The sequence below is a fragment of the Dermacentor variabilis genome, chromosome 1 (assembly GCF_050947875.1).
Source record: "Dermacentor variabilis isolate Ectoservices chromosome 1, ASM5094787v1, whole genome shotgun sequence".
Taxonomy (NCBI): Eukaryota; Metazoa; Arthropoda; class Arachnida; order Ixodida; family Ixodidae; genus Dermacentor; species Dermacentor variabilis.
In genome coordinates this window covers 42,897,065-42,913,958 of record NC_134568.1, presented here as the reverse complement: position 1 = coordinate 42,913,958, position 16,894 = coordinate 42,897,065, and the positions used below count along the sequence as shown (strand labels likewise).

At 44.6% G+C, this 16,894-nt stretch overlaps 1 protein-coding gene across 5 annotated transcripts in view; it reads left to right on the top strand.

Moving 5' to 3' along the window:
• LOC142576711 (uncharacterized) overlaps positions 1 to 13,404 on the top strand; it is a 75,600-nt gene extending 62,196 nt beyond the window's left edge. For all 5 annotated transcript variants that reach the window (XM_075686978.1, XM_075686975.1, XM_075686968.1 and 2 more), the window contains one exon: positions 9,194 to 13,404. In XM_075686978.1, the coding sequence (XP_075543093.1) occupies positions 9,194 to 9,888 (695 nt within the window). In that variant the 3' untranslated portion in view covers positions 9,889 to 13,404. The remainder of the gene's footprint in view (positions 1 to 9,193) is intronic.
• Positions 13,405 to 16,894: the final 3,490 nt, after the last annotated feature.

The following is a 16,894-nucleotide window of genomic DNA, read 5'->3' as shown; positions in this document are numbered from 1 at the left end:
TGTGACGCATCACGCGGGAACGTTTTCAGCTACTACATAACAGCGGGGTTCCTTATACATTGGATCCTATGGAAGCTATGCCAGGACCGGATGAAAACGACGTAGCAGCCGGGAAAACGCAGCAGTGAGGAACATAACAGCGGGGTTCTACTGTATTGATGATGATGCCTTGGACTGCTTGCACGGAGCCAAACACTTTTCATCAATTGACCTCCGATCAGGTAATTGGCAAATCTCAGTAGATGACATGGACCATGAGAGAACTGCCTTCGTAACACCTGACAGCCTCTACCGATTCAAGGTTATGCTGTTCATCTTTTGTAATGCCTTGGCAACCTTCGAAAGAATGGGCTCCTTACTCCGTGCCTATAAATGGTTCACACGTCTGTGTTATCTAGATTTTGTCGTAGTCTTTTCACCAACTTTCACAAGTTATCTAACGCGTTTATTGGCTATTGTTGCTGTTTTCCGATGCACTAGCCTGCAATTGGAACTCATCCAAGCACCACTTTCGACATCAAATTACCATTCTTGGCCATCTCAGTGCTGCTGGCGTTCAGCCCGACCCAGACAAGATTTGTGCTGTCTAGAACCTTCCTATTCTGTCTTCAGCTGCACACGTAACAAGCTTTGTTGGGCTGTGCTCGTGTTTCCGTTGTTTTATCAAGAATTTTGCTAAAACCGCTCACCTACTCGCTGATTTACTTAAAGGGCCCCTCACTAGGCCACATAGCAAATGTCTGTTATATGCTACAAGTTGTTACATGTCCTCTAGGGAGTGTTCTGCCACAAACATATTTTTAGTTGGTTCATTAATAGCCGAGATAGAAATATTTCAGTGCCGCGAACCCATGATTTCATGGGGCATCACTGCCAAGAGAGACTCTCTCTCTCCACTTGCCCTGTCTAGCCTCCGGAAGTGGAAGTTCTTCCCTGCGCTCTCTCATACCAGAGCTCGGGGGTCGTGTGGTGCATACATCACAGGCGCTGCCTTCATTTGTTTTTGCTCCTTGCTTTTTTGTGGAGCGGTGCACTTACGCTGACAGCGTCGCGCACGAACTGTTGCAATTGTCTCGTTTCGCGCAGTGCACGAGGACACCTGACTAGCGGTATAAGTCGGGGCTACATGAATACTAAGGCAGACGCCAGCGGATCACAGAGCATGATCGCGCACTTGAACGCAATCAAAAATTAGAGTTTCGGTGTCGGCGCGAGCGACTGCACAGCAGGATAACAATCAGACGAAATGGAAGTACGTCTATCTTGCTGCGGTGCAAAGTAAAGCAAGAACACACAGACATTCGGATTGTGTGTTTTTCTCTAAACATTAATACATCTATTGAACCAACAGATTATACAAATAACAAATGTTGCCTTGAATAATTCTCAGCGTGTCACTATGAGCTACGTCACAGTACAAACACGTGTACGTAGGCGCATTAACACATATACGTTACCCTCTGGCTTGCAACATGGCGCCCGTGAGGAGAAGGGTAAACGGTTTTGGTTTGAAATTTCTGCTGTTTCCGCAGTGCGTAATGATGTAATACTTAGCAGACGCTATCATTAGTGCGCATGTATGCACTGCGCTTTTTAGATAAATATGGCCAGACCTGGTGAGGGGCACTTTAAGAAGGACGTTACTTTCACATGGGGCCTTGCTCAAACCAAAGCCTCCTCTGCCCTCGTACACTTGCTCGCGGCTCCCCCATTGCTGGCTCTATACCGCCACTGAACTTCACACGCATGCCAGTGGCCATGGAATTGGGGCTGTACTTGTTCAGTGGCAGGGTAATGCCAGCTGCCTCCTGTCACCCGCTGAGAGGAATTGTCCGATTACCCAACAGGAGTGCCTGGTGTTAGTTTGGGAAGTTGCCAAATTCTGCCCCTACTTGTACGGCCGCACATTTTTCGTGGTTACTGATCGCCACGCCTTGTGCTGGCTCTCCTCATTTAAAGACCTCACTGGAGGATTGGGTAGATGGGCGCTACAGTTCCAAGAATATTAATTTGCTGTTTTATACAAGTCGGGCCGTTCGCACAAGGAAGCAAAGTGCCTTTCCCGTTGTCCTGTCAACCACCCTGAATATGATGCGCATGACACAGACTTGCGTCCTGGCTATTTCTGATCTGCAGGACATGCATACTGAGCAACGGCGTGATGACTGCTTACGTGTTCTCATCCATCGTCTCGATTCTGGAAATTCGGAGCCACGCCGTGCGTGTTAGTGTTCCGCGACTATGTTCTTTGCCATCGCAGCTTATGCCCTAAATGACCAGAATTTTTACTCGTACCATGCCATCTCAGGATATAACTTCTTGGGCAGTTGCATGATGCCCCTACTGCAGGCCGCCTCTGTTTTTCGTGTACTTAAGACTGTGTACGGCGCAGCTTCTACTGGCCAGGCCTGTGCCGCTCCGTGCACCACTATGTTGCAGCCTGTGCGCTCTGTCAGCACTGCAAAAACTGCTGCACTGCCCACTGGACGCCTTCACTCCATCGATGTGCTCTCAGAACCATTCGTTCTTGTTGGCCTATATCTTCTCGGCCCTCTTCCGATGTCGAAATCTGGCAATGAGTGGGACGTTATCGCGATTGATTATGCGACCCGGTACACGATCATGCGAGCTTTACGCGCAAGCTGTGCAACTGAGGTGACAGATTTCCTTTTACATAACGTCGTCCTCCATCACAGCGCACCCGTGCACCTCCTTACTGATCGTGGCTGCACCTTCTTGTCCCGAGTAGTCGAAGACCTACTTCACTCCTGTTCTGCCAAGCACAAGCTTTCCACCACTGCCTGCCACGTGCAAACGGGACTGACGGAGCGGCTCAATCGCATGTTGACAGAAATGCTCTCTCTGTACGTTTCCGACGACCACAGTGATTGGGACGGCGCGTTACTCTTCGTGACCTTCACCTATAATTCGTCCCGTCACGAGACTGCTGGCTTTTTCACCCTTTTACTGTCTGTTTGCCACCCTTCTTTGCCCTTTGACACGCCGCTTCCTTCCTCAACGAGCACTGTTACTGAATACACTCAAGACTTCTTCGCCCAGGCTCACACGGCACACCATATTGCAGGCTCCCGGCTCACTGAGTATCAGGCTGAGCGGAAGATCCAGTACACAGCCGACGTCGGGACGTAAAATTTTCTCCTAGATGCATTGTCTTCCTATGGATGCCATGTCGCCGCATCAGCTTGTCTGAAAAGCTGTTGCCGCACCACGCAGGGCCCTACATGATATTGCGTCAGCTTGGCGATGTCAACTACGAGATCGCTCTGCTGGGGAGGTATTCTGTAGAAGTCCACCTAGTGGACTGTCCATTTCAGCTGCTGCTGATTGGATGCAGCTGTACGATCGAGGAGGAGACGAAAAACCCCAGCCAATCGGCAGCGGCCGAAATGGACAGTCCACTAGGTAGACTCCTACAGAATACCTCCCCTGGTTTCACATGTCCCCGCAGGTGTGCATGCGTCGCGCCTGAAGTCTTGCTTTGCAGCGAGTTCACCTCCGTTACAGTTAGCGCCGAGGCGGTGCCTTTACAGGCAGGGGTTATGTTACGGTGCAACAATGAGTGGCGCTAGTCAGAAGACGATTTGTCGTGTAGAGGTGGAATTGGTCTCGGCAGCCATATTGTTTATGCATCGTTGTCTCTCTTGGAAATATTACAAATACATATTTATATGTGACTTCTGCAGCGTAACAATACTTCAACTTGCTGCAGAGTCAATGCACTGTAATCTTTGAGTACTGTGGAGGGCACTATATATCGCGGGTTTCACGTTACTTTAACCAAGGATTTTAGAAAAGTGGTTAGCCCCCAGCTGGATGAAACCAATGGCATAAGGTTTTGGCGTCATGGTGCTCCTTAGAGTATTTTTTATGTTCCGCTTAATTAGTTAAATAAGATGAATTATGCAAAATTTTAAATATTTACTTTAGGGCCAAGTGCGTTTCGTTGCACTGTAGAGGGAATTCAGAAACAACCGATCCAATCTTTTGTGATAACATATATGCTGCATGGTGATTTTTTTTGTTTCGGCTTTTAAAGAGCAGCAGGCCCATGGATGGAGTGTTAGCTATCACCACTTGTTGCTTAGCTAGTTTGTTCATACTTATTACGGTGTAATAGTACGTGAACCGAATTGACGCTCTTTCCTGCCCTGGTCTTACTTCAGTTAGTTTCGTGTCCTATTTATATACTGTAATAAGGAGTGGCAGCTGTTCAGTTATAGCTGAACTGAAGCTTCGCTGATCTGGTCATGTCGGGCACTTGCATGGCATGTGCTGTCAATTCAAGCTAGGAACAAAACTTGGCCAGGCTACCAAGACCACTTCTAAATCTTGATCTAGGATGTTGAACTTCAGAGGCTGTTCTGGAAGTCTATTTCTTGCTAGAACACTGTATTGCTTGATTGGTATAGTCCGTGAGCTATAACGTGTGCAGTTCTTTTTTTTTTTTATTTGTGTAGTCTGTTTCAAATTTTCAGTATATTTCTGTTCTTACAGCATATGTAGCGATCCAGACAATGTGAGAATGAATGCAACTTGTGCAAGTACCATATAAATTGCAAGTTTAACAAGTCTTCTTGGATTTCTTTTAAAACTCCATAGCGTTCACAAATTCACATTGAGAAGAGATGCTACAGGTAACAATGTAACAGAGATAGATCAGTTATTTATGAAAACATAATAAAACACATTTTCTGGATTTAGTTCAAATGTATTCGAAATATGTCTCTGCATCCTTATGGGTGAATGATTGACCTCGGGTGACCACTTGGTGGTATATTGAAATTCTTTACTTGGAAACGTCATCAAGTAGTGTTCGGAGAAAAAAAACATTGCACCTCTCTTACAGCATGCTTTTTGCACTCAATACTACTTATAGAAAAAAGATGAGACAGAAGAGACTGCATTTTTATTACACACTGTATGAAATTTACCTGAGTGCATGACAAGTTGCGGTTGCAACATTTCTTGGGTTGCTTTTTTTTAGTATAGGACTGCCAGTGAGATGATCATATCTGGTTGGATGATATAACAACTTCAAAATTCGGGCAAGTATGGCCCCTGTCAAGTGGGCTAGTTAAGTGCACTTATGGAGAGCGTCACTCGGTTTAAGTGTGATTTGCCAAATCTAAGCGTCGCAAGTCGAGTGTCACTTGCAGAAGAGTGCGCTCCGGTCGGAGTACATTCACGGAACGCACTTTGTTGGCCGAGTGCGTAGCCTCGCCGCCAGCAGTTTAAGTGGTACAAAATGTTATGCATAAAAAAAAAAGGATGCATGAGTTAAATTTAGTCGTTGAGCAGCTTTTTAACAAAATTGGAACAGAACTTGCTCATATTCTGTGCTAGCAGGATTAAATGCTGCCTCGCCGCATGCCGCCATGTTCTGGATTGGCTAGGCATTCGTCTTGGCCAGCATTGACTTGCAACACTGTTATATTCTTTTTGTATTTTGTTGAACATATAGATTAAATTTGTTTTTATGTATTATACAATGTAACACAATCGCTTTTTAGGAGTTTTTTCTTTTAAGTCTACATCTCAAAAAAAAAACTCGTTCCGGTTTTTTTTTTTTTTTTTTTTTTTTTTTTTTTTTTTTTTTTTACTGCGAGTGCTGTCTGTCTTCCCGTTTAGCACCGCGTAGCCTAAAGTGTCACTCGGGGTCCCAAAGTGCACTCCCCGTAAGTGCACTTAAATTGCCCGCTTGACGGATATAAGCATGAGGGCCCATTTTGGCATTGCTGTTGATGTAGGTTTGACATTGGAACATACTAATAGGAGGTTTAGAACCCTCTGTGGTAGCTCCTTTGTTGCCATTAGCTTTAACTCTTTCCTTACATGGCCCAAAGAAATAGATAAGTCTGGTAGACAGTTCTTCGACATTTTGAACATTGCTATTTAAAATCTTCTACGACAAACCGGTGCACTGTTTGAAATGCTGACTGCACTTTAAGGGAGGATGGTACCCGGACAGATGACTTTGGCGAATATCTCAACTTCCACTAGCAACCAACAATTCTAAATTTGCTCAGCGATAATTTGTTTCAGCTTCTTTACTTTGGCGAATATCTCAACTTCCACTAGCAACCAACAATTCTAAATTTGCTCAGCGATAATTTGTTTCAGCTTCTTTCATATGAAAATTCCATCAAAAAGGTTTAGTAGTATGTCATTTATAAAAACATAATTGCGACTAATTTGTTACTTTGGTGAAGGAACATTTAAAAAATGGTTGCTTCTAAAGCAATGGAAGTGCTCTCAAGTCTTCTTTACGACATGGGGTTTTTACTGAACTAAAACAAATCAATTTGAGAACTACATTCCTCAAATACCATTTTATAGGTTTTACATTCTAACTAGGTGGTTTGAATCAAGAAATCGGTGAAAAGTTTTCAGAGAAAAATTGTTTAAGTTCAGTCTCTGTAAAGACCCCTGCACAATATTGAAGTTTCAAAGGAGAATGTTCATTCATTGCAGAGAAAATGTTCCGTAATGCAAGTCAAAATAGCATTTTCAGAAATCTTGTTTGAAGTTTGAACTGTTCGACCATGCTAGTATGCACCTGGGGCGTAGTCTGCAGCATCATCTGCATCAGATTTCTTTTGGAAACCTTTTCTCGCACTTACCTTGGCCTTCCTTCATTGTTTAAATTACTGTTTCATTACATTATTTAAAGTGGAAATTGCTGCATTGCTCATCTGCATCAGATTTCTTTTGGAAACCTTCTCGCACTTACCTTGGCCTTCCTTCGTTGTTTGAATTACTGTTTCATTTCATTATTTAAAGTGGAAATTGCAACGTGAGCAATCTTTTTAGAAGCCACGCCCACTTTCACGAGCGGGTGCGCATCAGAAGCGCAATATTTTTAATTGCTCGTGCAACTACGAGCATGCCACTTGCTGGAAATTTTCTCCATAAGATGAAGTATTTATTGGTCCTCCTTTTGAAAGAAATGTGTTTTGGGTACCATCCCCCGTAACTATTTGTCTGATTTGGCAACTTTCAGCACATTGGGGAAGTCTGGGAAAATAAAACTTCGACAGAAGGTATTATTGAAACAAGCCAGTTGACTCGGCAACATAATTTTTAAGTGACAGCAGCAATGAAGACACAAAAGCTTCTGTCGGGTTGTAAGTTTTCCAATACGACATCCGTGCTGTTTTAACAATGTTGCAAACATCAGTACATACTCCGGAGTGCGTGTTGTTTTGATGATTATGTTTGACTAATATCAAGTGCACCTTCATTTTTTCCTAGTGTCTGTTGCTTTTATCCATCTGTTTCGACAGCGTATGTACGCCTTATTATAAGCAATTCTTCTCGTCGTGAGTTTTCACTTGTATTATAAGAGCATGCAGTCGATTTCATACCGACCTTTGGCGGAAGTTTAATTAGCAGTCAAATCCCTTGCTTTTTAAACACAGCCTTTGCAAATGCCCTTATTTATTACTGTACAAATACTATAGAAATGATGTGAAGGCTCCAGCACCAGTTCAAGGCGCACAACTAGACCAGCTTGCTTGCACAGAAAAGCTGATGGTGAACACAATAATCAAGTACCGTATTTACTCGAATCTAGGCCAGCCCGATTCTAAGCCGACCCCCGAATTCCCGAAACCAGGAGGCGGAAAAAAAAAAAAAAAAAAAACTTGCCGCGAATGTAGGCACCATGAAAAAGCGAGGACAGTGCTTACAAAATGAAAACAGCATTTATTCACAATGAACATGCCAAGCTCACTCTACGTCATCACTGCTAGCCTCGTCACTGTCTTTATTAACGCTTTCATCTAGATCCTCGTTGCGGAACTATTAACGCTTTCATCTAGATCCTCGTTGCGGAACATGCAAAAAGCACTTCCAGTTGCCCCATCCAACGACGGATGTTTTTCTCATTGATGCCGAAGTCCCACCTGGCTTACGTTTCACGGTGCCTCTGCGGCTAGCACAGCTTTTCGTTTGAAAGTGGCACTATAAGGGCATCACCTGCTTGGTGCCATTACTATTACGCCACGCCGCACCCTGATACGACACAGGTCAAAATGGCGACATCGCTCGTGTACTTCTGTTGGCTACTTGCGTGACTAGTAGCGGCTGCGATTCTAACTTTTCTAGGTGGCGTTAACTATGCACCATGTTTATCAGTTTCAATTAAAAATGTGTACGTTTATTTAAATTCTTGATTCTAAGCGGACCTTAGAGTTCGGTATACGATTATCTGAAAAAAAAAAAACTGCCTAGATTGCAGTCAATACGGTATTAGAAGGCTTGTGCATGCTTAAACCCCATCATGACAACCATTGCTTTGAGAGCTTAAAATAATTAAACAGATGGTAATTGAATTCAAGACTGTTGCGCTAACTTTTATAAAGCAGAATGCTGGGCCAGTTGGTTTCCGTAGTCTGGCATAATTACAGCACTAGAAGACGGGCACACTGCCTGAAGAAAGTGACAGGACGAGTGCTTATTGCTGTTGAGCGCCCAATGCCCGTTCTGCCATCTTCATGCTGCGTGTCTTTTTGTAAAGTGGCAGACCACAGAAACAAGCTTGCTCAGATTTCTGGTTTATGAACAGTAGTCTAGAATATAATTATCATGTACCAACCCTTCACTAATTACTGTTTTAATAATGACCTTGGGGGACACCTAGTTGCAGTATTTGGAAGTCTGCAAGTATAGTAAGACAAACTTGTAAGATTTGCACTTAGCTCCATGCTCAAGGTATATATGGATCCAAAATGTGCTGTGGAATGGATTGATTTTACAGTCACCACTTTTTTTTGTGCTGTATTATTCCATAATGAGGAGACAAAAAATCGTCAGTTTCGCCCTAAGGCGAAGCATTGAAAGTGATAAGGTTAAGCATTGCATACAAGGCGTTGCAGAACGCTAGCATAAGTGTGCTAGTGGCATTCCATGTGTCTACCCTTGATGGTGTACAAGATGAGATTGAAGGAGAACCATTGGCCAGACTTGCATGCACTTGTGTGGTTAAAAACTGCTGTGCGTTGCAATTAAAAGCTGCAATTGTTCAGCATTATGGTGGACTAATCGGAGCTCCAGTCATAACTGAGCATTCAGTTCAGCCATGACCCTTGAATGCATTTTGCAACCTTTGATGCGCCACTATGTAAGGTGCAGTTGGTTAAGCCTTTTTTTTTTTTGCGGTGCCTTCTGTTAGGTGCAGCTGAAGGAACTAAGGGATCCAAGCATGATAAGACTGCCGAGGAGACTCTTGAGGCTTCGCCAGTGAAAGAGGCTTCAGGCACCACAAAGGAGCAACCTGAAGCTGAGCAGGATGGGGAGCAGCCAGCAGCTCAGGTCAAATCAGAGGCAGGGGGTGATGAATTAAAGGGACAGGACGCCCTTGAGGAGGATTGCAAGGAGGAAAAAGAGGCGCTTGAGAACGAGGCAGCTTCTCTCTTGGATGAGCCCAAGGAGGACAAGGTTCCTGATACAAATGGTTGCAAAAGCCTGGAGGAAGACATGGAAGAGCGAAAGCCTGCTGTGGCTGCCACTGAGAGCAGCGCAGATCCGCCTGCAACCAACGCAGATCCTGCTCCCACCAAAGCTGCTGCCCCGAAGGCTCCAGCCGCCAAAGTGCCTGCAAAGAGTGTGCCAGCTTCTAAAGCTGCTGCCACAACACCCAAGCCTGCGGCAACTGCCACCAGGGCACCTGCTGCCAAGACAGGCACTGCTGCAGGCTCAGCTGCCGCGACCTCTGCTCCTGCAGCCTCTGCTACTGCGGCACCTGCGCCCGCCAAAAAGCCGCCAACTGCGGCAGGGTCAGCAGCAGCAGCAGGAGGAGGCAGGGGCGGCATGGTGAGGGGTCGCGGCAGGGGGGCACCCAAAGCAGTCCGGGCACGCAAACGCTAATGCCCCGCTTTCTTTCTGTGGCGGTCTCCTGGGTGGCAGGCCATCCGCTTTTCCCCCCTGCCAAGCTCTGTTTCTTTCTTTCACTCCCACTCTCTCTTTTTAGGTCCATAAAGTCAAAAGGTCATTTGCCAGACACATCTTGGTTTCTACTCTGTCATCAGTTTGCTTTTTGGGTTCCTATTAAAACTATCCGAGCCTTGGCCAGCACTTTTTTTTTTTGACAACTGTCAGCACTCTGCTTACATGCAAGTGCCACACTTCAGCATGCTTGAGAACAGGCTGAAAAAATGTGTGAATGAAAGCAGCTGGCATGCTTTAACTACCGTGTATTCTTGTGTAAGGGCCCCACATTTTGCATTAATTCTGACCCAAATTAGTTGCGTAAGGCTCACGCATGAGTAAAATGAAACAAATTTGTATCTTTCAGGTTTAACAACCTCGGGAAACCTTCATTTTAGCTTCATTTGCTACTTTATTCATCATTACTTGGACATAGCCTTAGAGCTGCACCAGCTGGAATCTATTTCACTGCAAGCGCGCGGTTACATGATAAAACTGTCCTTGGGCAATGTGCCACATGTAAAGTATCATGAAGAAGAGATTAAGGGAGGTGGCATGTTTCAGTTGATAATACCCAAATGCTTTTGAAGCAGTTAAAGACGGCCATAGCTTTCTACAAAAAAGCTGCAGCAGTTCTGGCTACTGCAGTCTTGCACGATTTGCATTACATTAGTGCCGTGAGCACGGTTGGTGGTGTGCGCCTTGTGTGCAGTACACGTGCCAAGAGCTGGTGTTTAAGAAGCATCACATGAGTTCCAACACAAAATTGGCCGAAGCACATATTTAGTGCAGAGGAGTTGGAGCCATGGAAGAAGTGTTGAGTGGAGCAGGGTCGTCTGATATGGGGCGAGTCATGGTTTAACAGGTAAGCATGTGCTGTGCTGCGAAAGTGTAAAGTTTATTTCAATGCTATTTCTTTCCGCGCATTGTCAGTGGTCTAAGTGTTGCTCCCTCTACATTATCACCGATTGGCTGCTCATGGATGGCGGGTGAGAAAGGAATAAAGTCAAGCAAAAGGGATCCTCACATTATAGCTTAATTCGCAGTTTACTAACAGACAGTGGCGATGTGCACTAGTGTGGCAACACATGCCTGCACATTAAAGAAAAAAAAGATATCTAGCTAATCACAAATCAGTTATGATCATAAATTACAGGGAAGGTTATGTGTGTGCTTGAGGCTTGATACATTATTCTATTTTAAAACATGGGAAGGTAATGTCTCCTGTTTTGGAACAACTTGAAAATCAAGAAGTGGGGGGTCTCAGCCTCTTCCCCCCCCCCCCCTGCATAGTCGTCTGTTAAGACATAGCACCTGAAGGTTCTCGGGGCCTGCAGGCTGTCTACTGGGTGTCCCAGCTATGGTGCACCAAGTTTTCAAGAGAGTATTAAATCTTGTTAAGAACCTGCCAGTAAGCTTTTAGTCAGTGACATGCCAATATTTATTTGAAATTATTTATCTAACTTTTAAATTCTTATTGTCAGGATATCAATTGGGTGGTTTTAGAGAACTGTAAGACATGTCAAAATGAGATGTGTCCAGAAAGGTACACATTGCGTGTTTACTTCTTCCGGCAAATGGGGAAAGCCCGTGAAATATGAAACATACCATGCAACCTGTGCGCACAAAATAACATTGCTGTCAAACAGTGGTCGTGGGAAAGCAAGCTGTTCATCTCAGGCTCGCCTTTCAGGGCGGTGCATCTTTTTGACCTTGATGTGCAATATAATTGCCAGAGCTGTTCGTGCATTGTGGGAAGAACATGCACGTTGTCGCCGCTGTTTGGCCCAGTAACAGATCAACAGCTTGCTTTCCCACTGAGACTTTGATGGCGCTGCCACCCTAACGAATGGTTGTGCAGTTGTGTATATTTTGTGGGGCTGCTTTGTTTGCTGGAAAAAGTAAGTGCGCAATGTGTACCTTGCTGGACACGCCTTATTTTGACGTCTTTGACATGTCGTTCTACTCTAGCGGCTGCTGCGTATAGCGCGGCCGGACTGGCTCTATCTTGAAAGCAATCTGCAATGAGTACAGAGTGTAGATGCGCCGATGATTCTTAGCTTTATGCGCACTGTGTTCTTGCCGCTTAGTTTGTATTGAAGCGAGAGGCAGCACGAAGGTGATTTCGCTCTCTGCTGCCGCCTCTACCATACACCAGTGTATCGGCAGAGAGTGCTCGCGCTCAGAGTGAAATGTGTTTGCCTGTGTGTGCATGACACCATGCTTGTTCATTTAGTTAGTAAGCAAATGTTTGAGTTCATACGGTATAAAGCTACTGTCCTTGCTATGTATACCTGTCTATCCCAATCTATGCTTTGCCTTTCGGGCGAAACTGCGACCTTTTTCTTACCAATATCATCCAGATTGTGTATAGCCAGCATGCCAACGTAGAAAAAATAACCTGCACCAATAATCGCAAAACTTGATAACCTATCCTGTAGCAAAACTTGAAAACATTATTTGCAGCACAAAACTCTGACCACTCAGCAGCGTTCAATTGAACATTAATGCTTTCACTTTCACAACTCGTGAGTGCTTAGGTGTCCTTGGAATTTAATTGAATGTTTAGGTCCAAGTTTTAGGGATGGCTATCTTGCACAAGAATATACGGTATAGTACATGGCAGCAGAGTTGCAATGGATTCAAGACAATATTTATTTTTGTTATGTTTTAACCTTGCAAGTTGTTGTGCTCTGTTGGTAAATATTCTATTTCAGTATACCTGGCACAGCTGGCCTGCTTTATTGACAACAACATTGAACCACCAAGTTGGTGAATTTCTGTTAGCTATGTTTTCATTAAATATATGGATCCAGGGAAGCTGATGAATTGTTAGACAAGATATTTTCACTAGTACACCTGCGTGCATGGTCTGTTCTGTCCTGTGTAGTGGAATTGTCAAAAGTTGATTTTTAATGGATTGATATGGATGGTTTTGATTTAGACTCGAATGGACATGGGGTTGAATATGCCTGGCCAACTGCATGCTTGCACTGTGCACCTTGAGCTGATCATACAGTAGTTTCATTGGTAGTCTGTACAGGCAGACGTCTTTTTTTTTTTTTTTTTGACCGCTCTTCTGCTCTTTTAACACATGCGTTGGAGACTATTTCATATCAACATTTATACAATTGCTGCGCAGTCTTTACCAAGATTGTCAAATATTCTTCCATGTGACATTTTCATTTAATACGCTTTCTAGCATTATTGACCATACCGCAACTTTTTACTTGAGATTGGGTGTCAATGACTGCAGTTTATCCATGCACAATGGTGTCACTAGCCCTCATTGTGTCCCATTGTGTGAAAAGCACTGTCGCTTTGACAAGCGCGGTTGCAGGTTTCTTGTAAATATCACCTACTGAGAACATAACATTTGCTTCTTGTAGAAAGCTGCTACTTTTTTTTTGCTTTTGGTTATTGAGCCAAATAAAGTTTGCTGTAATGGTCATGTCACTGGTCTGCCTATTGTCATTCTTGTAGCTGCATGCTGCGTTCTTTCATAGACGGTGCTGCGTTAGAATTTAAAACAATCCATAATTTGAAGAGGCCCGCCGTAGTGAGCAACTCCGGATGAGTATTTACCAACCGGGGTTCTTGAGCGTGTACCCAATGCACGGCACACAGGAGTTTTTGCATTTCTCCCCTATGTGGCCACCGCCGCTGGGATTTGAAACCGCGACCTCGTGCTTAGTAGCTCAACGCCATAGCCGCCAAGAGGATGTGCTGCATTTCTAATCGTGGAAATAAAGGGAATGGCTTATTAGGCTACAGGCTGTCCAGACCATGATGGTCCAGGACACGGGTCGTGTGCTTGCAGGTCAGGGGCATGGTTAAGAGGAAGCTTTAGCTCGGGCTCAACTCCGACGTGGCGTATTCAAATACATGTAAAACGCTTTTCTGAGATAACCCCTGGACAGATTTTAATGAAATTTGTTGCATTTGAGAGAGAGTTAAATTCTAGTGTTTGTTGGAAGCGGATATTCGATTAGGGCTGAAATTTTGTAGAAGGAATTTTCAAAAATTCGGAAGTTCGAGAAAGACGCACGAAGTTTATAAATTAATAGCTCTGCATCAAAAATATATATGTTCTTTGAGCGGCATCCGTTAGATCATTCAAAGGAGCCAAATTCGAAACGTAAATTTATCTTGCGTGAATTTGTTTTGTTTTGTACAAAGGTTCGGCACAAGCTGTATTCCGGTATTGCTCACTCTTTTTTAGATTCGTGTGTAACCTATCAATTTTGTCCGCTTTAGATGTTCTTGAAACGGCATCCGTTAGATCATTCAAAGCAACCAAATTCGAAACGTAAATTTATCTTACGTGAATTTGTTTCGTTGTATGCAAGGGTTCTGCACAAGCTGTATTTTCCCGTATTGCTCATTGCTTTATTTATATTCGTAACGTATCAATTTTGTCCGCTTTAGGTGTACTATCGTATGTAATTCACAGAATTGTGATGAGTTGTACACTCCATAGTTTCATTCTGTGAAAATTTCTATATTTGCTAATTTTTAATAAAGATTGACGATCTACATCGAAAATTGGAAAATACCCGCCGTGGTTGCTCAGTGGCTATGGTGTTGGGCTGCTGAGCACGAGGTCGCGGGATCGAATCCCGGCCACGGCGGCCGCATTTCGATGGGGGCGAAATGCGAAAACACCCGTGTGCTTAGATTTAGGTGCACGTTAAAGAACCCCAGGTAGTCAAAATTTCCGGAGTCCTCCACTACGGCGTGCCTCATAATCAGAAAGTGGTTTTGGCACGTAAAACTCCAAATATTATTATATTATTAAAATTGGAAATCAAGTCACTATATTTTTTTCATTTAAATGCAACGAACGTAGTCAAGTTCCGTGCAGTGGTTGCCGAGAAAAACGAATTCTCCTTTTCGCATGTTTTAGGATAGAAGCGCCCGATCTAAAGCTTCCTTTTAAAGGGACCCTGAAACGATTTTGTACAAACGTATGGAGTCGTTGGAGTAGGTCCTTCTGATCATTAATTGACGCATGTAAGTGCTCCGCGTAAAGCGTGTAACTTAAGGTTTTAAAAAAATGTACGTCGCTGCCGGTCGCAGCATATCGCTCGGCTGAATTTTAAGCCGCCCCTAACCATTTGATGTAAATCCCAACGACGCTAGTAGGGCGAGCTATCCGATGGGCTGCCCAGGGCGCGTCATCGGTAATTTCCCCAACTTCATGGTGAACAAATAAAATGTCCGTAATAGTTGGAATGTTAGTTTCTATAAAAAGAAAGAGAATGCACAATAAGAATTTCTCGCTACACTTCCGGCACACGGCAAGCGTCGTCTGCTTTTGTTACAACGTGATCCATTTTCACGAGAGCTCCGCATCAGTCTTGTCAGTCTTTTCGCGAGCACCATGATTCGACTTTGTTGCGTTGTGGGCTGCAAATGCAGCGACTGGCAATTTGTCAAGCTGCGACATCGTGTCCGTCTGCAAGGCAGCAGATGAGCGCACTGGCTACAGCGCATCAGACTGCCGCTATCCGATCAGCGCAAGGATTTGCGCGTTTGCGGCCGTCACTTTTCACCGGAGGATTACCGCAATAGCGTTTTGCGAGACCGGTATTCGGGTAAGCGCAAAGGGACAGGGCCTGGCAGGTTGTCCGTGCCGTTTAACGGGATGAGCAGAAGCGCAAATGTGAATTGTCTGCACGGTGCAGCCACCTGGTGGCAGAGAGCTCAAGCACACACAGTAGCAGTAACGAAATGTATTCTTTGCTGCTGGTGTAAATAGTGTTTTAGAATAGGGGCCCCAATATTTTGGGGCTCCAAAGAGCTTTGCGGGCGTTAGCGTTGGGGCACGCAGGAGTGAAGAGTTTAGAATAGGGTTTTACGTTTGCGCATAGCCTCTTGCGCTGACAGCGCCACTACGGCGTCAAAGAAAAGCTATTAGAAATAAATAAATAAAATATACCATTTTATGATATGAATAGTAAATTTCACTTGCGTGTATTCGCGTTTAATTACAATTTAGAGGTTATTCTTCAAGCAGCAAACAATTAGTTGTGCTTAGTTTTGAGCAACAAAACCAACTTTACGTGCCTTCACCAGCCAAGCTTAGCCGTGTTAGGCCTACGAGCCATAAAATCCACACTCTAATTCGTAATCGGCGGCGTCTAATGAATCAATCTTCATAACACACGTTAGTTGAGAGAAAGCGATAACTGCAGTCACTTCTCCTAGCTTGCGAACTTCACGCGTTACCGCGAATCGAACCCGGTGCTAGGTTAGAGCCGTCGCTTCGATGGGTGCCGTCATGTTTGTTGACGCAAAGCTTTTGGGAACGCTATTTGAGCTCTCGCTAAATCGGTGAAATAGCGTTCCCAACGCAAAACCCAAACGCAGTTCGCGTCTCGCGCATGCGCAGTGGTTTCGAAGCTATTTCTTTGGGGCCCCTATTCTAAAACTCTAATTTCTCGCAGGCGTGTAATCAACACGCTGCTTTTGTAAATCTTTAAAATGTATTGCACTTGGTTAGAGCAATATTAGCGCTTTGTTTGGCTGGTTAAGCTCTGCCCCAGCAGGTGGCTGGACCGTGCAGACCGATCAGGCTGCTCACGTACGTCTGCAATAAAGTTCCTTCATCAGCTTGAGTTTATGCCTCCAGCCATCCGTCAAAACGCCTAGCTCGCCTGTGTTTATCGGAATACAAGACACGTTCGGAGCTGCGACAGAATGCTCGCAACGCACGCTGCCTGGATAGCTCTCGCTTAGGGTCGACTGCCAGGCACCTGGCGGAGAGTTAGAAGCTTTGCGCGCTCGATCCTAGAGCTGGATGTCGACGACACGACGTGCCGTCATGACGCAGAGCCAGTGAAGGCGGAGCTTAGCCCCGATCACTCGGCGAACGAGTTGAGAAGAAAATGCATGACCATGAAGGAGGGTAACTTGTAATTGTCCGTAGTTCTTAATATGAGAC